Source organism: Maylandia zebra, linkage group LG19 (genome assembly GCF_041146795.1).
Source record: "Maylandia zebra isolate NMK-2024a linkage group LG19, Mzebra_GT3a, whole genome shotgun sequence".
NCBI classification, from domain to species: domain Eukaryota; kingdom Metazoa; phylum Chordata; class Actinopteri; order Cichliformes; family Cichlidae; genus Maylandia; species Maylandia zebra.
In genome coordinates this window covers 27,892,320-27,916,533 of record NC_135185.1, presented here as the reverse complement: position 1 = coordinate 27,916,533, position 24,214 = coordinate 27,892,320, and the positions used below count along the sequence as shown (strand labels likewise).

The following is a 24,214-nucleotide window of genomic DNA, read 5'->3' as shown; positions in this document are numbered from 1 at the left end:
AATTTAACTACCAAAGTCCACTTTTTACAAAAACCGGTACATGTTCCCTGGCTCGGTATCACCAACCACTTACAGGTATCTGTTAGTAGCAGGCACCTTCCACATCTGAATTCCTTTCAAGTGTCCCTCCTTCCCCACGGTAACGTTGATATTTTTGTTCCTGTAAGTGCTGTCACACTGGGCTTGGGTTGGGCCCTGTGGTCCACTGGCACCGCATGATGTAAACCACCAAGTCATCAGAGAAACCTCTACAAAAGGCAATAGAGGGGGAAAAAATACTGCTTTTAGTTGTTTAATAAGCTGCAAAAACTATAACCATTTTCACATTGTTATGTGGAGGGGGGGAAAGTACCAAAAGCATGAAAATCAGTAAACAGCTGAGATAAGATACACAGTAAAGAACAGATGCATACATATGGCACATCTATAAGAGTCACAGGTAATTGCATTAAGGAGCTGGCATGTAATTGCCGAACACAGGCTGGATTAAAAGCTTCTGGTTAGCTGTGATGAGTAAACAATTGACCACCTGGTGTGCAAATTGTGCAAACAGAATGGATTAAAGATGACACAGTAGACTGGGACACTTCAGAAATTCACACGCTATACAAGATAACTGCTGGAGCTGTGCACTACCTGAGGCCAAAGGCTCTGGAAGGGGGCTTAAGAAATCTTCAAAGTCGGTCGCGGGCAGCAGAAAGTTGAGATCTGATGGAGGGGAGGGGAAGCCAAAGTAAAAGTAAAGGCAGGGGAAGAAAAAAAAAAGAGAGGAGTCACAGTCACTCATCTGGATTTCACCTGATTATGAACTATATTTAGAATGAAAGTGGCACAGATTTCCTGAGAACAGGGCTACACCATGAAAACCTTTCTATCTTGGCAGTGTTTACCCACTGTGGAGCGTACAGACACGGGATTTTTGTCCGTTTATTGGTGGTAAAGGTTGTACGCTCCTCATTGCCAAGCCCTTAGGCAACAAGAGCCGTTAAGGTCTTATAACCCTCTCGAACACAACAAGATCCCCGCATAGAGTGAGATCATAAATGTGATGGGCAGACTCATTATTCTGAATTATTGCTTTCTAAATTTACTCTAGAAACCTGATTTAAAGCCGAAGTCAGTTAGAAAATGTTCCGTCCTCGCCCAACTGCAGAAGCGCAACAGACAACTGCGCCTCCCTGGAGGCTTCAAACCATATTTCTCCTAAATCCCGCCGAAACAAAAACAGACCTTTTCATGTCTTTGTTATTAGCGTAGCACCATAGTGGCTTGTAAAAGTCTGCTCTCTACTTTGAGAATTAAAAGCTGAAGTGCAACAACACGGGAGCAGGAATGTTGGCACACACTGCTGTCGTACTGCGGCGCTACATTTGCAGCAAATCATGAAACGTCGGTTACCCACATGTCTCAGCCAATCAACTAAACGGGGCATCAAATGAATAGCTGAGGGCCGCTGTGGTGCTGAACAAAACACAGCAGTTGGGGAGGTCTCTCTGTGCTCCTCCCAAGCTCAGCCGCAGTTTGATTTCATAAAGTGCACCGATCATTATGAAAGCAAAGACTAAATATGCGGTAAAGCAAGACAAATGTGTGTTTTAGCCCTTGAGAACTTTTAAAGAAATCTGTATTGGCTTTACTTAATGGTTGTGTGATCTTAGCTTACCTGACTGGAAGCAGGCTGCTCCAAGTGCAATGTCATCTAGAGCAACGTCAGCATTGGAGCCTTGTCCCCACACAGCTGTCACTTTAACACGAAACCTGGAGCAATCAGAGAATTACAGTTGTCTTTTCTTATGAAAAAGCAGCAGGATTTCAATCCCAGCGAGTGTACTTAAAAGTAGGAGTGAAATCTCTTTTATTATGAGCACTAAATCTGATTACACATTCTTTAGATGAAAGGAGCAATTTTCCTTTTCTTATCACTGACCTAAAGCATGTACTCATCCCTAAGCTCCACTATCTCTGACAGGGGAAAACAAAGGAGAAAATGAAACTTTATGGAGCTCCATGGGAAAAAGAGGTGAGTAAACCTCAACGACACATCATCCCTTTAACACACGAGAGATCAGCCTTTATTCTTTCATTCCTCCCCCTGTTTGTTTTCCTCTTATGTACCCGTGATGAAGGTCAGTCAGTTCCAGGGCAACCGGTTCCCAGTTATCTTCGGCTTGACCATTCCTCTCCCAGACCGGTACCACGGCAACTGTCCCGTTTTCCTCTATAGCCACTTGCAACGAGCCATTAAAATGACCACGCAGGTACAGAGAGAAATGCATCTACACAAACAGAGATGAAGATCATTAAGATTTTTGGTGAGATATTTAGTATGATTTGAACTCCCCCACACAGACACAGACAAGACAATCAAACATGCTTAAATTGAATAATTCAACTACTACGTCAGGCGAGTAACTGACCTGGCAAGCAACAGAAGAGACTGGACGAGGGAATGCAGAGCTCTGAACGAACGCTTCTTTAAGTGAATTACTCTCTCTGACAGGGAGAAACAAGAAGTGCCCTAGGGGAAGACAATAAATGTAACACATTTACCAGGTTATGTGATTTAGCTAGTTAGTTAGTTAGATTTTTGAGCCGAACCCACATCAATCTTTCTTATTGATCAACATAAACCAGCAGCTTATAAAAGTAATGACTTTTATGGAGACGCAAATTGGCCATAGACGCGAGGCAGATAAAGTACTTAAAGCTAAAAGAATAAAGTGCTGTATGAATGTGGGGTTAAAATGTGACTTGTAGACTAAAGCGCATTGAGGTTAACAGAGCTGTAAATGTAATGCAATGCTCTGCTAGTCTCAATGAATGCCGGACACTAATTTGCTTGCTAAATGACTTGTGTACAGCCACAAGATGGTCAGCTGACATTTCAGTCAACCTGAATAGAGCATATTAACTACCAGTTACAATTACATCTTTTATTTCATCTTCTGCTGGCAATCCTGCTTTCATCCTCTTTCGACATGCAAAAAAACCTCCTGCAGTGTTTTACATTTGCCTGACAAACGAAAGCTCCACAGTTCAATCCTGGGAAGAAACTTACACCCCTTGGGGTTGCTTCAAGAGCATCCAGCGTAAAAATGTTGCCAGATCAAATACGTGGCACTACCTGCTGCGGCAAGCCCTCGTGAATAAGGAGTAGCACCCGTCAGGTCTTTCTGACAAGCATACATATGCTTTAAAGTTACACTGCGAACTAGAAATGACCTGACAATGCTTCTCAGACAATGCAGCAATAGCGGTTTTATTGTTTTTACTTACTGAACATCAAAACAAGCATTCTCGTCATTGGCTGTGTATCAAAAAAGAGTAAATGCAAAAATCCTGTTTGCAACAAAGGAAAATTAAGAAGTTTTGACACAAGGAAATGTGAGCTTCAAAAACAAATGAGGGTATTTTCCCATCACTCCACACTGCAATAATTCATCGGAGCTGGAGGAGATTCACCAGAGGAAGAGTAATTAAATTAGGGCATAATTCACATGTGCTGTGCACACACACGCACACACATTCACACACACATGCAGACACAAACCTTGTGTGCGCTGCAGAGCGAAACCCTGCATGTCTTTTCTCTTCATGAGCTCATCTCCTGCAACTCTCCTCCAGCCCGAGTGCTGGTTGGACATAGACCAACCACATGAATCCCCGTCAAACGAACAGTATGAGCCAAAGGGGAGAGCATCTGGGAAGGAAGCAGATTATCATCATACTTCAAAAAGACAGAAACCACAGCTGCTAAAAAGTCCATCTCCTACCCCGGATTCCTCGTCTTTCAGACAAGAATTATATTTTGAAAGAAATCATCCGAGCACAAATTATACGGAGGATGTTTTTCTTCACGTGAAAGTCGCGCGTGTGTGTGTGTGTTTTCTTCTGTCACTCTCCACACTTTGCACTACACGTGTACTGCGACACATTTCAGATCAGAGCACTGCGATTACTCCCAGACCTTTTAGGATGTTTTTTTCAGTTTCACCTTCAAAGTGAAAATGTTGTCCAACAACTCCAAAACATAGTGACTCTTATCAGTTTTGGGGGCTTGCAAATACTTCACTGGGTCAACATATACTGCTCAAAAAAATTACTTCTTTGAGAAGATGCCACATTGTTTGAAATGAAAATTCTTATCTTACAGAGGGTTGAAATAACAGAAACCCTGAAAATCTAGATTAAAAAATGATGCAGCAGGCTTGTCCATTTTCCTGATATTCCATTGCTGCAACTCAAGATATTACTTAGTAATTTGTATGGCCTACAGGTGCTTGTGTGCATGACTGACATCCTAATGAGACGACTCATGGTGTCCTGGGGGATCTCCCATCAGATCTGGACCAGGGCATCACTGAGTTGCTGGAACAGTCTGAGGTGCACCATGAACTAGTAGGAATCCACTGCAACAGCACAGGATCTGACAGAAGGTGCTGTTGCCTAACCGATCTGAGGTCTGTGTCTCCCTCCATGGATACGTTTCCCCAAACCATCACTGACCCACCACCAAACTGCTTGTGCTGAATGATGTTAAAAGCAACTTAATGTTCTCCACAGGTCAACCTGCTCTCATCTATGAAAAGCACAGGGCAGCAATGGCCTTCAGACCACCATCATGAAGTCTGTTTCTGATTGTTTGGTCAGAAGCATTCACACCAATAATCTTCTCATCCTGTGGAGCAGATACTGGTTGTCCTGGTGGATTAAAGTCTTTGTACGACCCCCTCCTGCTCTCCTAGAATAACTGTCTGTCTCCTAGGATACCTCAATGCTCTTGGAGATACCCTACCTGTGCAACCTCTGTAGGGTCCAGGTATTGCCTCATGCTACCAGTAGTGACACTGACCCTGGCCAAATGGAAAAACAATCAGAAAAGATGAGGAGGGAAAAATGCCAGTGACCTCCACCCGTAAAACCATTCCTGTTTTGTTGCCTGTTGTTAATTTCATTAATACCAGAGGAGCTGAAACTGATTAACGATCCCCCCTGCTGCCTAACTGACCAGATCAATATCTCAGGAGTTGAACTGGCGTTCCTTCATGTCTGAGGTAATGTATTTTGCTGAAAAGCTAGGACATGAATCACTTGTTGCATAAAATGCACAGCACACATGCAGACTATCCTTTGATAGTCAGCATGTGTAGGTTTAACCACCAAGAAGTATGAGGTCAAATAATCAATGTAAAACATATGTGTAGGCATATCTTTGAGCTTTTTAGGTACCTTGTGATAAGGCTATGTTTATGCTATGGAAGCTTCCCCGACTCCACCTTTGTCCTTGATGCAGACGGGAGATCGGTGTAATTCTTCTCCTCTCACTCTAAGCATGTATTTAATTGTGAAAGAAGCCAGAATACAGATAGAGCTGTTTCCAGTTTTTGTGCTAAAATAGACAAAACATGTAAGCCACCTCTCTATAGAACCCACAGAGATTAAATTGATACCGATGTTTGCACATGAAAGTGGTTAAGACACCCGTGTGCTCGTTGAAGAAATTACATCTCCGCTGTGGCCTTTCCCCCCAGCGTTTCACAGCTCAAGTGCTTTAAATAACCCTGACTATATCGATTTTACTGACTGAAGCGTTTTGCCTTTTCAGTGTCTCGGAGAGTTTTTTCTTTGCACACAGTGATTGATGTTATAAAAAAGAGAAAGAGGTAATTTGTTAGATTGTGATGTGAGAGGAACTGAAAGGTAATGACTGATGCTTTTTTGTGCATGTTTTTTTCAATAGGATAATAAATCTGCAAAGGGTTTATCATATTATCTGAAATCTTTGATGTAGACAGAGAAGAGAGCTTTGAAAAGAGAACAGCCTATTGGATTCCTGACACTACATTTTACTGCTAATTAGGAAAAAACACACTAGGCGGTGAAAGCGTTTTAATGCAAATTATCCGAGGAAGAGAATCTGCACTCAGGTTTCAGACTTTAAACACCCCACATAATACTTATTCTCTACACTTTAAATTTATTGTGTAAAGGCCCTTGGCATGGAATAATCTTGTGCCTTTGGTGAAAGGATTAACAATTTATCATGGACTTAAATTTTATACAGCTAATGCAAATGGATTACAGCTTGCCAATAGCTCGCTGACTGCTTCAGGACTGCGCAACAGTACGCTGGCCTGATATAACTCCCGATGTGCACAAACTGAAGCATTCACACGTGTTTTCCTGCTCATAATGCTGTCGCTATAAGAATCGGTCAGATGGTGCAGATGAAATCGAATCAAATACATCATCATAAAAGCTCTGCTGCACTCTGTGTGATTTTATTTAAAAAAACCAACAAAAACAAAATCTCACCACAGATGAAGCCCTCGTCTTCTCCATAAGGACAGTCCGTGTGGAAGTTACACACTTGGCTCGTGGCGATGCACTCTCCTGAGTGGTTGCAGTGGAAAGATTCCTCACAAATGGGACTCATTTCACCGAAATGGTGTTCTGCAATGGAGACAACCACACAACAACTGTAACAAGGTACAAAGCAGATTTAGAGGCCCGGTGAGTTAGGATGAGCGACGAGGCAGCTTTTACAGGAAGGTCGGTTGATTCTGCGGAGGGGCTTTTCTTGACTCGCTGCTCTATACCGTAGAGACTTGAAAAATGTGAAACCACTGAGAAAAAAGGTTCAAGAAATCTGCAAAACAGACCAGGCATCTTTTGCCTGTTTGCAAATTGACCGCAAATCATGAGCTTTTAAATTTTCCTGACACCAGAGCATTTTTGTGTGCTGACATTCACTTGCAAAACATGCATGAGACAAAAAAAGTAAACCTAAACACATTTTGAGTGAATCAGTTTTCATAAGCAACCTTAACTGTAATCTGTAGAGAGAAAAGTTCTCCTGTAGCCGCTGTGGAAACGTTAAAACACGAGTATGTGCTACTGTGAAAGTACCTCAGGTTTTAAAATAAAGTTTACAGCTGGTTCCTTTTATCTGGTCTGTACGGTTGTAGGCAGAGGTGTGGACTCGAGTCACATGACTTGGACTCGAGTCAGACTCGAGTCATTAATTTTATGACTTTAGACTTGACTTGAAAAAATGTTCTAAGACTTGTGACTTGACTTGGACTTTTACACCAATGACCTGGGACTTGAATTGGACTTGAACCGGTTTACTTGAAAAGACTTGATATTTTACCCCAAATATAAAATTTAACATGCATATTATATAGAGATTGAAAATGTGACGTCATTCACGGGTAGAACCGCAAAGGATTCTGGGAACTCGTGGCAAGCGGTACTAGCGCACGCAGGCTTTCAATTAAAATCAGTTATACAGCGATAAAAAGAAACACAAAAATGTCAAGAAGCTGTTGTGTTATTAACTGCAATAGCTGGTCGCATGACAGCCACGGGAAGCCGACGGGTAAAGAGATCGGTTGTTATCGGATTACGTCGTGGAAGAGAAATTGTTCGAGCCATGTTTCCGAAGTAACAAAGACGCGACTGGATTTCAGCCATTCAAAGATCAAATATAACGTCCCAGAACACTCCAGCTCACAGGTTAGTCTGCTCCAAGCATTTCCACAAAGGTCAGTCTGCTGTTGTAGTTAATGCGTCATTTTTCTTAACATAATTGGTGATATAGGTTACAAGCAAGTCTGGCGCTGAACAGAAATTGTCGCGCTATGCTCCTTTATTTATTGTGCATAAATAGTGAATTGTCCTGACACAATATTGCGTTTCGCTTCTGTTATTATGGTACACTGACAAAAACACATACTTTTATTCACAGGATAAAACAGGTTTTTTGTATCACTAATTGCCCAGTACGATTACAGCATACAATATTGTTGTCACTGCTACATTTCTGTGATGCTACCAGAAATTATTTCCACTACTAATTAATTACCGTTGAGCTCAAAGGTCCTATTAATAAACGGTTAACGATTGTGTATTTATGAAGACGATTTGTGAGACTGGTAAACTTATGATACGTACGATGGTCTTTCGTTCTACACGGTGCGTTTCAAGGTCCTGTACCCATCCGGCGGTAAACTGTACCTGGGCTTGTTGCAGTGACCTGAAGTTACTAAACTTCATGAGTGTATGCACTCACTCCAAGAACCGTATGATTATAAATATGCATATAAATATGCTAAGATGAGATAGCTGACTTCATCTAACTAGCAAATGTTTTCCAGGCTACGTTGGTGATACAGTTTTTTTTAATGTGTATGATATTTTTGTCATGCGATTTTAAAGCTGGTCCTACAACCGCATCCAAGAATAACATGCAGCTTATCTCAGAACTGTCGGTGAAAATTATTCTTGGAGCTAGGTTTAATTGAGCTGCATTTTAAAGAGGTGCAATTTCACAATTTGTGTATATTTTCTAAGTTCACTATTTTGTCATGTGTTGAGAAAAACACAGATTTTAAAATTACATGGTCTAACATTTACATTTAGCATAACTGCAACATTATTTTTGTCACAGGCTGGGTCTCCGACCCAGCACTCTGAGTTTTCTTTGTATTTTTTGATATGTTATTAGTTTGTGTTATTTCCTATTTTGCCTTTAGTTTAGGCAGTTATTGGTTATTGTTCCTGGGTTTTCTATGTTTTGGGGTTTGGTATTTATTCATCACGTGTTGGGTCTGTTGTGTTGTCATGTTTAGTTGTTAGTATTTCCTGTTTTATTTTGACAATGTCATGTGTTCTTTGTTCATTGTATTTAGCTTTCTCTCCTGGTCCTGTCATTAGGTTTATGTCTGTCAGCTGTTCCCCCATGTGTCCCCACTTCCCCTGATCACCTCATGTCTGTATTTAAGCTTTTTGTTTTCTTCATGCCATTGTCGGTTCGTCTGTTTATCTCACCAGGGTCACAGTTTTAGTTTTCATCTGTTATGTATTATTAGTCTTAGTTTATTATTTTTCCACCACAGTCATAGTTTAGGTTTTGGTCTCAGTACCATTTAGTATTTTGTTTCTTAGTGTTTTGCCTGTTTGTTTTTGGTCTCTTGGTTCATTTCCCTGCCGTCATCGCATTAAAGGTTCACCTTTCTGTTAATCATTACAATTCCTCGTCATCATCTGCTTTTGGGTCCTGTTTCCACACACATCGGCGCACCCCGCCGTGACAATTTTTTCGTTTGTTTTTTTTAAAGACTCGAAAGGACTTGAAATTCAAAGTTTCAGACTTGTGACTTGACTTGGACTTTTACACCAGTGACTTGAGACTCGACTCTGACTTGCCTGACATTACTTGAGACTTGACTTGAGACTTGAGGATAAAGACTTGAGACTTACTTGAGACTTGCAAAACAATGACTTGGTCCCACCTCTGGTTGTAGGTGCTTATCACAGGAAATGACCATGAGCATCTGGTTTGAAAGCTCTTAACGACCTGATAAACTCACCTGATTCACAGTTTATGAACTCCAGCGAGTCCAGAGCCACAGTGGCTTCTCTCTCACACGAAGTGTAGAGCAGGGTCACCTGAAAGGGTCCAGCCACCCAGCCAATCGGAACTCCAAAAATCTGCCACTCAGGCCTGCATTAAGCAATCACACAGAAACAAAATCAATCGAATTTCTCACATAAGCAGCAGCCCTGGGCCATGTACTATGAAGCGAACTCAACATACCCAGGGTATCTCTCCAATATCTAGATTCACTTGCCCTAGCATCAGCAATTTGGGTAGCGTCAGCAAACTCTGGTTTTCCCCTCTGGGTTCACATGAAAGTAGTTGCTTTGGCAACAGCCAATAAGTATACTGGCAGCAGAGGGGCTGAGTTTACAAAGGATCCAGAAAGTATAAGATTACAAGAATTTAAAGAGGTTGGACTCATAATACAGACCGATGCTCATCAGTGAAACGCAAAACCATCAGCCCCTCTTACTTTCGACGTGCAGAGGTTTGAGGAGTGGTGACACGATTTAGGTGATTCATTTATACCTGATAATCTCTTACTTGGAGTATAACCTGTAAGTCACCATGGTGATTTACCCCAGGAAGAAATGAACCACCTTCATAATACAATAACCTCCGTGCTAACCCTGAAGTTCATTCAAAGTACACACTTCTGAACTTTTGTGGACCTTACCTGACGAAGGTGCACGTGAGAACCAAAGATCTCACACAGTTAGAGCTCACATCAAAATGTCAGCTCACCAGTGCAAACTACACGTATTATCCAGCTGCAGTGATTTGTAATGATGGGAGAAAGCGCAGGTAATAGACTGGTGCATTCATAGCTAGTGGTGATCTCGCTGTGACCTGCCTCCAGCATGCTCTTCTCAGACATCATCTTCACCTAAACCAAAAAGACTCTTTCCATTAGTGAAGTGAAAACTGTTTCCTGCTGTGCGCTACATTTGAAGACAACTGTGGACCACGTCCTGACTTGACTCTCCCCCACGTCTTCCAAAGTTCAGATGTGAAAACAGCTACATGTGTATCTTTTTTTTCTAACTCTAATTTTTGGCTTTTATAGTTACATTAAAAAGAAGTGCATTAAAAGTAAAACAAGTAAAGGTTAAAACAAGAGTATCTTCACTTTCTTGCCTTCTTTATGCAACATTACTGCCAAGATGATTTATTTTGTATAAAAGCCTGCACTGCAGTTTCTACAGTCAAGTTTGCATTTGTTATATGTTCTGCTAAAGCCCTCTGCATTCTCTGAAATAAAGAACCTTTGTAATGTATGAAAACTGAAGCTGAATATTAAAATCCTTCACCTGCACCCTCTTCTCATTTCTCACCATAGTGTTTTACTAAATAATGTTTGAGCCTTCTTCCATCTGTCATTTATTGGCACATTTCCACTACTGCTGCCATTATCAACCATGGGAACTGCACTCCTCCATGAGCATGTGTTCCACGTAACAAAAGCACCAAACATGTCGCTATTATTCAGCATAATCCATCTGTCACCTTGTCATAAGTCCAACCTGATTGTGTTTTCACAAAGCTGGCCCACAGCTGTGTGATTATAGGTGGCGTAATAAAGCAAAGCAAATCCTGCTACCTGGGATATGTGACAGCACCCAAGATTTACCTCACACGTCACAAATCCTGCTCTCCATTTCTAAAAATACGTCCATGCTACGTAGCGCCAACTGCGCAACCCTATCGTATATGCAAACTAGACTATTTTCACCACGAAAGCTGTTTAGAGATCAGTGCCTGGAAATTATGTTTGACCATTGAAACTTTTGCCTCTGCAGTGCTGCCTGATCTCCTCTGGTGTGACAAAGCAGTGATCCCTCATCTATGTTTTCATTCAGAGAAAGCAGGAGGTGGTGAGCAAAGTTTGTACTGATGTGATCAGAAGAAGTTGCAATGTTTCCAACACACACGGTGGCAAATGGTGATTAAGTAGGACGCTGTGTCGACAAGTCTAACTCCTGTTAACGCATTCACACCTCCTGGTCACCAGTTTGCTCCTCACACGACGCACCACCTTGAGTCTAGGAAACTTTGGACTACGTCAAGTTCTCATCACGAGGATTGTTTCTCCACACGAAATCCAGGCCTGCGGACGTTCAAGGTGAATAGGAAAATCACAGACCGCACACTGCGAGTGATTAAAAATGGCAGCAGCGATCAAAGTGGTTTTGAAAGAGAGATTAGCCTAATTCTAAGTGGTACGGGTTTTTTTTTTTGCTTATTTGTCTGTCCCAAGTACACAAAACTTTTTGACAACACCTCATACAGCCCGATGTCAACTCCTGTGACCATTCAGTCTCTATTTTTGCACTTAACAATATTGCGCCATATGTCAATACGCATGACATCCCACACAACGCACAACACACACTGAACTACTTCACTGAAAGATGAAGCCTGTTGGATGGTAACTGTGCTTTAAATGAAGAGTGTGTCCAGACATTGTATCTGCAGATTTTGTTGGATGAATAGCCAGCTTAATAAATAAAGTCACTGTGTGTGAGTGTGTGTGCTTGTGACTCATAATGGAATTGCACAGCCCATTACTGCGCAGCCACTAACAAACCCAATGTACAAACTTATTGCATATGCCAATCCATCCTCCTCTGTCCTAACCAATTATATGTAACTTCATTTCCAGCCTGCTTCTAGTCTCAGGAATGCTTTTAGCTGTTCTAAAGATAGTTGTGCTTCAGCATTAGATCAATAGGAAATATCTGTCCGTGTTTCCCAAACAACACGCAGTCACAATTCTACAGTTTGCCTTAGATGGTAGGCAGGAAACATTTTTCTTACATAACTTTAGTGGGACAGAAGTGTGCCTTCTGTTTTTTTTTTTCAGTGAAGAGGACTGGTTGTGTTGCACAATAACAAAAGGTGAGTGTGTTCGCTGACCTGCGGTCGTCTCGTCCCCTGTGGTGCAGCATCTCCGAGTGAACGTCTGAATCTGGTTGAGCAGGCTTGATCAGCAGTGCGAGGTTCCCCACCACGGGGCCGGCCTCATACACAGCCACCTGAAGCAGGCAGTCCATGCTGCTTTTTGGCAATACTGGGCTCATTAAGTGGTAGTCACATTTCCCAGAGGCCTCAGCTTCAGGTGACGGGGTTAAAAGAAGGAAGTGTCCTAAGGTAATAAAACAAAGTGGAAAATTCATGGTTGACTATTTTATAGCAGCCTCATAACACTGTCTAATGCTTTAGCGTTATGACAAATTCTGGATTAGGGTATATTTGAATATATGAAGCACAGAGTGAAAGAAAATGTCAAGTGAGAAGCAACGTTTTCACACAGTAGCTCAAAGACTCTTCTAAACATATTTGACAGAAGAAAGAGGAACACTGTGTATCAGAGCACACTGATTTAGCTGCTCCTCTGTGAGTCTCTGCACTCTTACCATCAGACCTTCCCTCTGAGTTGTCAGTTGCAGGCATCATCCCAGCCTTTGTACTCTGTGGTTGCTGTGGCGACACCAATAACCAGTCACTTCGGCTGCTGTTCGATAAAGTCCAGAGACACGGTGACTCAAAATCACAGGAGGGAACTGCAACACATGAAACAACAAAGATGAAAACTCAATTTTTAAAAAAAGAGTCCATCAAATTATGTAGATTATTTGTTGTTGTTTTTTTAATGTTTTTGTCTGAATGTGTAATTACTGTATCGATTTAAAAATGCACTGATTTGATTACAGCTCCAAGCTAACAAATATACTGAAATATAAACATAAAATACGTCTTAATGGCATTTTTTCCCCCACTAGCCTGAAATAATCATATTTATACACACATGCAAAACAGCCCCAAATCTAAGAACTGAAAAAGTGTATATTTCTCACGTTATCTTTATCCCACTATGTATAAAATCTTGAAACGAACTGATACTGTATTAAAGAAAAAAACAACTTGTCCGCAAAACTTCACAGTAAATAAACAGCATCTGCGATTTCACAAAAAAAGCCTCCAAACTCATTTATATGAATGCCTGAGTGGGGATGAGTAACACCATATGTTTTTTAGGCTTTTTTGGGGGGGGGGGGGGGGGGGATTGGGGTGGCGGTGGTGAGTGGAAATATGAGAAATGTGTTTCTTTATTATCTCGAGACCAGAAAAATCCCAACAGAACTAAAGAAAAAAGTTAGGATGCAACTCCTCCAGTGATGCTTCTCTCTGAAAATATCTCTCTTTAATATAAAAAACTAATAAAACGCAAATTCCAAACACATAAAGGATAGATAAAACTAGACAGGAAAAACTGTGCCTGAGAAAATGAAAAGCTATGAAGGATATATATTTTAAAAAAGCCACAACATTTTAAAAAAATTGTATAAAATGTCAGCTCAAGGCCTTTAGTTCCACTAAATCAAATTTAAATCCAAAATCTGTTTAAAAGTCAAACAGACAGAGCCTTTGACTGATTTTGTGTCTGTCTGTGTGGGGGTCGATGAACAGGAAGGGGACGGAGGAGACGTTCAAGACATCATGTGACAACTGGAGAGGAAACTGCCTTAACCACTAATATGGCAGCAAGCCAGGGGAATTAGGAATCCCTCCTGGGATAAAGCACAGAATTATTAACTAATTATTTCATATTAACCCACATTCATTTCTTTAAACCAGATAAAAGAGTAGCCTTCCTCTGATCACAAATGATATAAAAATGTTGCTTTTTCACAGGCATCAACATGCTACTTGTGCTCCTGGCAATCTAACAGGGGAGTGTTGTTACAGCTCGAGTGATGCTTGCACTTGAAATTCAAAATGGGTAGTTTTGTCTCAAAAATCCAGTTTTTCAGGGATAATTCCCAATGTAGTCATCTTTGACAGATGCCAGTCTTTTTGATCCTCTGCCTGCACGACAAACTACTCAGGTTCTTAATTTAACCATGCTTTCCAGTCAAAGAAATATTCATGTAGATGCATGCAATGAGTATAAGAAAAGCAATAAAAACAACCCAGGTGATAACTGGAATACAGATTTTCAATTTGTGTCAAATCATCAACACATCAGTATTCTAGATACAAACTCACAGTGGCTGTCATTGTCCAGGGGATGAGGAAGAAACTCATCTGGGAAGTCTTCGTCCAGAAATCGGTCAAAAAGGGCGTGGCAGGTACCGCTCACTAATGACAGAGACAAACAGGTTTTATTAGTTCGAGATGTCATACAAGCATTTCACTGTCTTCAGTCACTCTAGTAAACTGCAGCCATCAGAACCGCTTTAACTCTTCATGGCAAAAATTCAACAAGGTGTTGGAAACAGTCCTCAGAGAGTTTGGTCCATATTGACACGATAACATCTCGCAGCTGCTGTAGATTTTGTCGGCTGCACATCCATGGTGCAAAACTTTCCATCACATCCCAGAGGCTACTGGACTGAGATCTGGTTACTGTAGTTCTTAGTGCTTAGTTAGTAATAAAGGACCAAACCTGTGCCAAACTGTACAGAGAGAAATTCCCTAACACCATTACATCATGACCATTGATACAAGGCAGGGTTTATCTATGCTTTCACATTTACGCACATCCTCAGACCAGGCAAGACTTTTCCAATCCTCTGTTGCCAAATTTTGGTGAGCCCATGGGAATTGTAGCCTCTGTTCCCTGTCTTTAGCAAGCAGGAGTGGCACCTGGTCTTTTGATATGGTCACCTTGATTGATTTGATTGATTTTCCCATTGATTTGAGATACTGTTGCCTTCCTGTCAGCTTGAGGCAGTCTGGCTTTTCAACTCTAACCTTAGGTAACAAAAAGGCATTTTCACCCAAAGAACTACCGCTTACTTGATATTTTCCTCCTCTTGGAGCATCCTTTGTACTGTAAACCTGACATGCCTAAATCTATTAAGTTGCTGTGATTGGCAGGTGTACCTAACAAAGTTGCCAGGCAGTGTATCTTTTTGTTTTGATAAACAGAATCAATAATTTTCATGGATGAGTCAAAGAGAAACACTCAGATTTAGTATGAATAGCTAAAATAAAGGAGGTTTACAGCAGCGTCTACCAATAAACCATGCTGCTGCAAACAAGACGAAACAAAGTGTAACACTGTTAAGAAAAACATCAAAGTGGTCGTCTGAATCCAGGCTGTGGAAACCTAAAAACTAATATGACGCATAATTGCCCTGAGTTTCCACTGCTGCCTCGTTAGCGCCGCAACAAAAGTGCTACAAAACGAACACCGGAATTTTCAGGTGTGAAAACATATTGTTAGCATGAAGTTTCACATGAATTAGAGGACTTTACATGTCAAGACGAAAAACGAAAGCAATTACCAACTGGCCCTTTCCCAGCTTAACTTTTATTTTATTTGATTCCTTATTTTTTTGGCATCTGTCTGAGACCTTTAATAAAACAAAGTGGGGTTCTGGCAGCACTTCACATACAAGCAAGAGTCATGGAAAGGAATAAAACTGCTGCGATACAGTAACTTTAACAGTAAACCAATGCTTTTAGATACACAAGCCTTGAATCCATGAAAAAAACAGCAGTAATTTCTGCTATGCAAGAAACTCCACACACTGGAAATTCTTCCAGCATGTGGCACTTTCTGCAGCTCATTGTGAAACCAACCTCTCAGTCTATTAGATGTAGCTGAGTCAAAATGTTTTTACTGTCCCCCGTTTAATTCCATCCCTTTCAAAGACAGCTTGCCTTGAGGCTTAAATGCTCACACAACCACCAAAATATAATATTTTTTATCTTTTTCTCCTCGTAGATAAACTCCTACATGAATGGAAATATACATACAGAAATAGCATTCACTGCTTCGCAGCAACAATCAACAGACATGCTCTTATTTTGGAGACGCAAGCTGAAAGAAAAAGTCACATTCAACGTATTAACTAGCATGACGAGTGGACAATGAGGGAGATGATAATATCTTAGAGGGTCACAACTCAAATGTTGCAATGGCCCCTGAACAGTGGCGTTACTGTTATCTGATGCCTGCAGGGCAAAGTCAAAAAAGCCAAGCAGGACAAATTCAATAGTTGAAATTGCTGTTTACTGAAAGCGGTTAGTGATGCTAATGATGAGGAGGTGAGGGGTCGTGCCTATGAATGGCAGCCTTGCTATTTATTGATAATTATGGAATAACAGCTGCTATGGATAGTTCCGAGCACGGAAACAGGAAAAAATAAACTGTAGGAAAAAAGAAAAGGATTCAGCCAAAAGAAGAAAAAAAAATTAACCCGCTATTATTAACATAAGCTTGGGAATCCCCCAAGAATCCAAACTTTTTATTTTACTCCCTCCAACTCCTTTCTTATCTTGTCCAGTATGGATTTAAAAGATAAAGAACAAAAGAAATACAAATTTAAAAAAAAACACCCAAACACTCTCTTTTAAGCTAGAAAGGAAATGAAAGAATTACTGAACTATCTGCATCATCATCAGCCGGCAGCGAGTTTCTTTGATGACAATCCAGGACCCCGACTACACTGTTACTGCACCAAGGCCTTTGAGGAGAGTGTAACTTTTAAAAGCTGTCAGCTCAGTTGAAAGCAAAGCCTGCCCTTGTTAGTTTCTCTATCAAGGTACTGTGGAGTCAGAAAACTGCTGTGCGTTGTAGTTTAGCTAAGTTCAAGGACGGGGCTTTGTTGCAGATCTGAATAGCTCAATAGAAAAGGCAGCAAACTAGCAGGGGCCTCTTTGCCACCAGTTTGCTGTCTCTCCGTCACTCAGCAGAAGTGAAACCATTAAGAGTGAGCTTTTGTTTAAAAGCAAGATCAGCCAGAATCAAAGGAACTTATCATCAGGCCACAGAGCAGCGGCCTGATGATAAGGTGGATAACCTGGCCTCCATCTCCTTACCTATCTCCTGCTCTGTCATCCATCGCATACGCTGGCCTCTCAGAGGATTTGCTTTGCACTACCAGGAAATGTATGACAACAACAACAACAACAACATCTGGGCGTGCCTAGAAAGCTTTTTTTTTTTAAATGTACGTGTGAATATTGGCTGCTTGTCAAGTCAATAAAACTCCAAAATTGCAGCTTCAGAAGGACTCGGAGCAATTTTCTAATGAGCAGACCATGAATTATACAGTTTTTATCTTCAAGGCTAGTTTCTGAGTGCTGAAAGCTATTTGTTACATCAGCCTCGGCACTTGGATAAACACATTCGCTCTCCATGTGCTCATGAAAGTGGCATGCTGTAAATGCCTGAGCTAAATTAAGCTAAGCAAGGGTACAACCAGAGCACTGCCTGATGCTATTTACACGCTCGCTCCTGGATTCTCTTTCTCTACCTGTGCCTAAATCATCATATCACCTGACTGAGGGCATTTCTCACTCTCTCTAATGAGTTTTGTAGTTTTGCTGCAAATTTTGCTTCCAGACCAACAAATTAATCATCAATCAATTATGTTGAAAAGGTATTTTTTTCACTTTTGGTGTTATTTAGATGCCACCTTCCGTTTTCACCATGATTAGGGTCTACTGGTCATTTTCACTTAACTCACAAATAATGCTGAAAATAAAGTTTGCATTATTACGGCTGTGGACGTTTTGAGTTACAGGTTGGTGCCATAATGGTATAAAACATGGACGTAGTTTCCAGGTCAGAAAAATCATGCCAGTGTACAAGTACCTTGAACCTGCATTCTACCTGAAGGCCACCAGATGGCGATAGCTGTGGTCTAAAGCAGCGGTCGCAATCTTAAGTTGTTAGCCAGTGGGTGCATGGTTTCATGGTCATACTCGCCCTCTTTGTCGCCTCTGTTTTATTGCAGCCAAGATGGCGATGGCATTAACACTCATGCTGAGGCTTCAAAACAGGACTTCAGAAACCAGTGGCTGATGTCACAGTAGCTACGACCACTTTCTATTTTGTCTGTGGTTGGTGCCTGCCAGACTTGTCTACTAGGCATCACTTTAGCTAATTTGAGCATTTGAGGAGCATTTTAAAAACAAACAAACAATGTAATTACATGTCAAATGATATGTAGCTAGTGCACTTAATGGGCTTAAGAGCCAATGTGAGGAAGTTTTCTAAATCTGGTGAGTGAAATTCGGATATTTATTTGTGGGTTTGCGCTAATGGCTACACTTTGCTATCAAACCCCATTGTAGTTAGCTGATAACTTAGTATTCCCACTTCTCATTCAATAAATCTAGCTCCAATAACTCAACGTAGCAACAACAGTAATGCAGTAATGGGTGACAGCCCAGATGTGTGTGTTTTTTTACGATCTATATATCTGAGAAAACCAATAAAGGGAACAAAAGTGGAAAGAATAATATCTGCTTAAAGTTTTATTGTAAGCCATCCAGTAGTTCCTACAGATATTCTTAAACAGATATGTGTACTATTTAAGTAACACCTGATTAGGTGGATTTATACCTCCTTTAAAACAGCACTAGAGCTCAGTGGGACATGACACAGTTCTGCACAGCTCTCACACCTGGTAAAAATAAAAAAATGAGTGTGGAAACATTAAGTACCTACAATTTATCTCCTTGCGCATTATGCAGAATCGTCCTTTGTAGGAAGAAGCTTCATCTCTCCACACTCGCCTAATAAAGTCCTTAACCTCTCAAATCTCTTATTCGCTACCAGGCCTTTATCCTTCATTCCCAAGATACATGACAGCTGAACTGGCTATAGACAGAGCCACGATCTATAATTGAAATGAAAGTTCAGCATTTCAGAAGTTCAGAAGTGAAGACAGATGGTAGTTTAGAAGGAGATTAATCAAAAAGGAATAAAATATGGAACTAATATTGTTCTGATATGGAAAAAATACAAGCCCCACCTCCCCACCCCCAGAAAAAACAATACTAGATCTTAATGTTTTGCCTTATTAGGATTTTATGTCCCACACTACAATTTATTCACCAAAGTGAACCATGCTTTTGCATTTTTCTCACACAAAATGTTACTTGATGCATATTTCATTTTTTTTTTCAGTTTCAAAACAGGCCACTTACATGAGGAATTCATTTCATAATGAGATGAGAACAAAATTAAAATTGACCATAGGCCATATATTATTCTATTCATTTTCTATATGGACGATAAAGAGAGAACTTCAAAGGTAATGCCTCACATGAAATTCACATAATAAAAGTCCTCAAGTTTACCCCTGTCCTTGTTAGCATCACTATCATGTGCATTTTAACCATTGTAATTGCTTTCAAGTGTGCAGTTTTGAGCAAAGTGGTCTCAGAACTATGCATTTTATTTATGAGGATGTCAAAGAAAGGGGGGAAAATGAACAAAATACACTGTAATAAAACAAAACCAGCAACTACTCACATTGCCTATTCTTGTAGTGCTTCCTTTCAAGTTAAGAAGTACGATTAAATCACAAAACCAGAAGCAGAAGTGTGCGAAGAAAAAATAAAATCAATGAAGTGGCTGGAGATCCTTCTTACTTAACTGGGGATGGGGGCAACATTTCTGGGAGACTAATGATGAAACAGTGACAGTAAAGTGACGTAAAACTGACTGTAAAATTACATCATTAGTTAGAGACTGGATTCATGGAAGTCATTTAGCAGAGTACATACACGTGTGAGTGGGGGGATGTTATGCTTTCACGTGCAGTGACTCATTTCCAATTGATTTTACTGGAGCAATTTATAGTCTGTTCTCTGGGTTATTATTGTTGGTGGAACGTAAAATGGAAAAGTGTAAAGCGCATGGTCAGTCAAGGCTAATTGGTGCATGTGAATGGCAAAGGCTGGCACATGTGACTGGAACCCGTGTAAGAGCTATGGCGGCACAGAGTGGTGAAAACCAAAATGCTGTATATGATAAAAAGCAACAAAACACACAGTTTATTACATATTTAAAAAGCAGAGCTTCAGAACTACACCACGGAGAGATAGAAGAAAGTGCCCTGTCGCCATTTGGATGTCTGGGTGAATACAAGTCAATTCCCTTTACTGGCTCGCTCAAAAAGAAAAAGCTCAGGAAGTATTCAAGATATTGACTGGGCCTCCAATTTCCCCAGATCTCAATGAAATCGAGCATTTTTGGGATGTGCTGTGGAAACAAATCTTATCATCGAGGCCTCGTTTCAAAACTTAGAGGATCTGCTGCAAACGTTTTGGTGCGTGACCTCACAGGGGACACTCGGAGGCCTCAGACAGTCCATATCTTGAATGATCCAGGGCAATTTCAAGCAGGTGGTTTTAATGTTGCCGCTGATTGGTGTACGTCCATACAGTACATTACTTTTAATTAGTTATGACTCATGGTGCAGTCGAGATGATATCGTTTTGGAGTGGGGTTCTTTTGGCTGGCGCTTTGTCAGAAAAGTATCAGAAAAGGAGAGAAAAGTAAAAGGAAAATGTCATAAATGAGTTTGAGCGAACTCAGAACAGCTATCAAAAGAATACAAAGTACAAAACAACAGGAATAGGCTTTGGCAGGAGAAAAAATAGTCTGACATTTTGGGAAAAAGAGGAGGTTGATAATTCCTGGACTCTGATACAAGGTTATAAAAAAAAGGTAAAGGTTTTTTTTTTTTGTTTTTTTTTGCCTGTCCCGTTTGGCTCTTTTGCCATCAGAATTGTTGTCTAAAGGCAAAGAAAGATACCCAACGGATTTACTTTACCAAACTGACCATCCCAGCCTTGCCGTAATGGTCCATTTGATTCACCTTTTATTGTTTATTTTATTTTCACTTACTGAATACGGGACAGACTTGACTGGGGGAAAGAAGGGGAGAAAGAAAGAGGGAAAGAGAAACAGCTGAGAAGAGGGACGGGGGAGAAGGGCAAAAGACAAAAACCAACAGAACGGGCAGAGGAAAAAAAATGCATATATCAATCACCTGGGTCACCTGCTGAGAAAGAAAAAAGAAAACAAGCAGAAGAGAACAAGAGTAATAGAATAAACAACATCACAATGATATATGGGAATATGACAGTAAATACTAAATGTTAAACATTATTGTGCAGCACATAAGATCAACAGAACACAGTGTGCTTTGAGGTAGGAGCCAAAAAGGGTGTAGTTTGTGGGTGTGATCACCCGTGTGTACACCTGTGAGCATGGACGCGCTTGTTTTTTGTTTTTTAAAAGGTTCCTTCATGTAATAATCTGCTAGAGGGTGTGGGGGGGCCACAGCCCCGTCCTCCAGGGCATGAAGCAGGTATGGAGGAGATCAAAACTCCAGACATCCAGAGGCCCCCAGAACACAAGAGACCAAGGAAGACCAACAGAGGGGCAGCCGCGCCACTGTCCCAGAAAGAGCTGAGGAGAGTCCCAGATGAGGGCTCACTCAGCAGCCGCGGAGCAGAAGCCAGGGGGAGTTGCAGTGACGCGCCCGTGAGCTCCGCCGGCAGCCAGCTGCGCCTGAGTGACCGAGCCCCAGGCCGAGAGGCCGGGGGCACCCCACCTCCGAAGTGGCCCGAGCGAGCCCCAGGCTCCAGGCCCCGATAAGCGGCCGCCAAGGAGTGAGCCGGTGTGTACCTGGACGCCCATCCCCAGACACAAAGAACCACCAACGCACCGATGTCTGAGGGGGTCCGCCACTGGCAGGGGAAGTGGTGGTAGGGGGAGATAGGCCTCCAAACCTTGGAGGGCCTGAGATGTCCCCAGAGAGGTGGCGCCTGATACCCAACCTGACATATAGACACAGACATACAGGCACACACAGATACAAACATCCATTCCCACCCTCATGCTCTCATATGCACTTACTCCACACTCAACCAACGTGGAGACAGACATAAAGAGACGTTGTACACACGATCACACTCCCCAAGCGTACTCTACAAACCGGGTCTAGGTGCCCCCGCCCCTGGAGGGGGGAACTGCACCCAGACCCAGGTGGTGTTACCCTTTTCCCTGCGGTGGGGGGAGGCAGACCGCCCCGACTCCGCAGCAGCAGGAAGGCTCCACACTCCAGACCGCAGTCGGACGGCCAACTCCTCCTCCTAGCCCCCCCGCTCCAGCAGGTCGCAGAGAATGGGGGTGAGAGAAGACTCCAAACCTCCCTCCACCCGCTCATTGTAGTGTTGATGCATGTGTGTTTTAAGGTGCATTTAAAACCCAGGAGGGCTTGGAGCTACCTGCCAGAGAGCAGCAGGTAAGCGCATGGTAAAGGTAAAGGTTAAAAAACGTAATGTGCCGGTTTCTCTTTTAATCACTTTTACTGCCATTAATAAAAATCTAAAAGCTGAACGGCTCAAAGATATTTAAAACCTAACATGGGCTTTAGTTTATATTAAATTTCAGGTAAAGAAATCTGCATCGACCTTAGGGGAGAGGAAAGAGAAAATGGAACGAAACTACACAGGAAATAAATGAATAAGTAGAAGGATGTGTCAGCTGAAGACTGCAAGGGGAGCTAACTAATTAGAGTGTGTGAGAAGAAAGAGAAAAGACAGTGCTGTGTTATTTCTGCATTTCACTTTTTGGCACTTTGCCCTTTATTGAATAGTTGCAGCAGAGATGGTCAGGAAAAGAGCAGGACAGTGACAAACAACTCTTTTCTTCAGTCCTGCATTAAGCTTGACGCAGCTACAGTTTTGCAGAATATTAAAGAAGGGCACAACGATCCTGTTTGATGCTAAAGGGTTTTCCCAAAGGTCTACTGGCAGAGAGTAGAAATAAAAAAAAAGAAACCCAATTTACTATCATGTTTATGAGGAAATGTCTGGATAGTTCAACTTAAGAAATTACACTTACTGTATGTTTTACCAAAAAAAAAAAAAAGGTTTGTCGGTTCAAAGAAATGGTTCATAGTGCTTGATAGAAATACTGCAAGCTGGTGTTAAAATAGAAGTCATCTCTTTAGATGAACAACCTTCATAGTTTCAATGTTTCAGACAAAAACATAAAATAAATCCAACCATCCATCCGCTCTTGCCCACTTGTTCAGACGGGTTTGTGGGGGCACTGGAGCCGATCCCGGCTACCACTGGATTAGATTCGGTGTGCACCCTGGACTGCTCACCAGTCCATCACAGAGCTAACACAGAGACTCGCCCTTACATCCGTGCCAATTAACCTGACCTGCATGTCAAGTTAATTGGACTGTATGAGGAGGCCAGAGCACCCAGACAAAATGGACACAGGCAAAGGGAGAACATGCACACTCCACAGACAAAGGCTCCAGCCATCAAATAAATCTGCTGTGTGTTAAAGCGTATTGAAGACAGAAAAGGGGCAAAGGAGTTTTCCATGAGTTTTGTATTCCTCCCTCAGATCTACCAAATGGAGCCATTACCCTCTCTTCTGATCTACAATACGGGACTTAGACGCAGATTATACAGGAAAAAGCACTTATTTAGAATTGGAGAGCGCTGGGAGAAATCCGGCTTCAGGGCTTGCAGTTCTAAAGGCTGTTCGGCAGAAAGCTTTCTTTCCTTTTGTTGTATTCAGTTTTCAGTCACCACTTGCCTAGATTCAGCTAAACAGTAATTGGTTAGGTTAAGGGCAAGATTGTGGTTTGAGTTAAAATATAGAGAGCATGTCTGGTCAATACCCCTCATGGAAAACTCTTCCCACACATGGCTCCTGAAAGCGTCCTTGTTATTCCGATATCACGGCGATTTGTCACATTTTCTTTAATGTCAGTTACTTCTGTTGTCATGGAGCTAAAACTAATGTCCATCTGCATCATGCTTTTCTCCTGAGATAACTCTTCTGCCGAGGCCACGCTCTGTGTCGGTAGTCAGGAGGAAGCTGAATGTCATGGAACTTGGAGAAAAGGTCGTCTTCTTCATCTTCAACAAGAGAAGTAAGTACGTTTTGGTGCAATGGGAATCAAAACTGCAAAATGTGTTTTTTTGGGGCAACTGTGCCTCAGTAGGGAGAGCAGGTCACACACTAATTGGAAAGTCAGTAGT

General features: G+C 41.6%; 1 protein-coding gene across 1 annotated transcript in view; it reads right to left on the bottom strand.

The window, feature by feature from the left end:
- Positions 1 to 24,214, bottom strand: part of ltk (leukocyte receptor tyrosine kinase) — a 70,928-nt gene that overhangs the window by 24,758 nt on the left and 21,956 nt on the right. The window contains exons 2-12 of the mRNA XM_014414074.3: positions 14,435 to 14,527; positions 12,802 to 12,948; positions 12,302 to 12,530; positions 9,375 to 9,508; positions 6,316 to 6,453; positions 3,551 to 3,700; positions 2,418 to 2,518; positions 2,116 to 2,276; positions 1,664 to 1,758; positions 637 to 708; positions 74 to 248 (exon numbers count right to left, since the gene is read on the bottom strand). Of these exons, the coding sequence (XP_014269560.3) occupies positions 74 to 248; positions 637 to 708; positions 1,664 to 1,758; positions 2,116 to 2,276; positions 2,418 to 2,518; positions 3,551 to 3,700; positions 6,316 to 6,453; positions 9,375 to 9,508; positions 12,302 to 12,530; positions 12,802 to 12,948; positions 14,435 to 14,527 (1,495 nt within the window). The remainder of the gene's footprint in view (positions 1 to 73; positions 249 to 636; positions 709 to 1,663; positions 1,759 to 2,115; positions 2,277 to 2,417; positions 2,519 to 3,550; positions 3,701 to 6,315; positions 6,454 to 9,374; positions 9,509 to 12,301; positions 12,531 to 12,801; positions 12,949 to 14,434; positions 14,528 to 24,214) is intronic.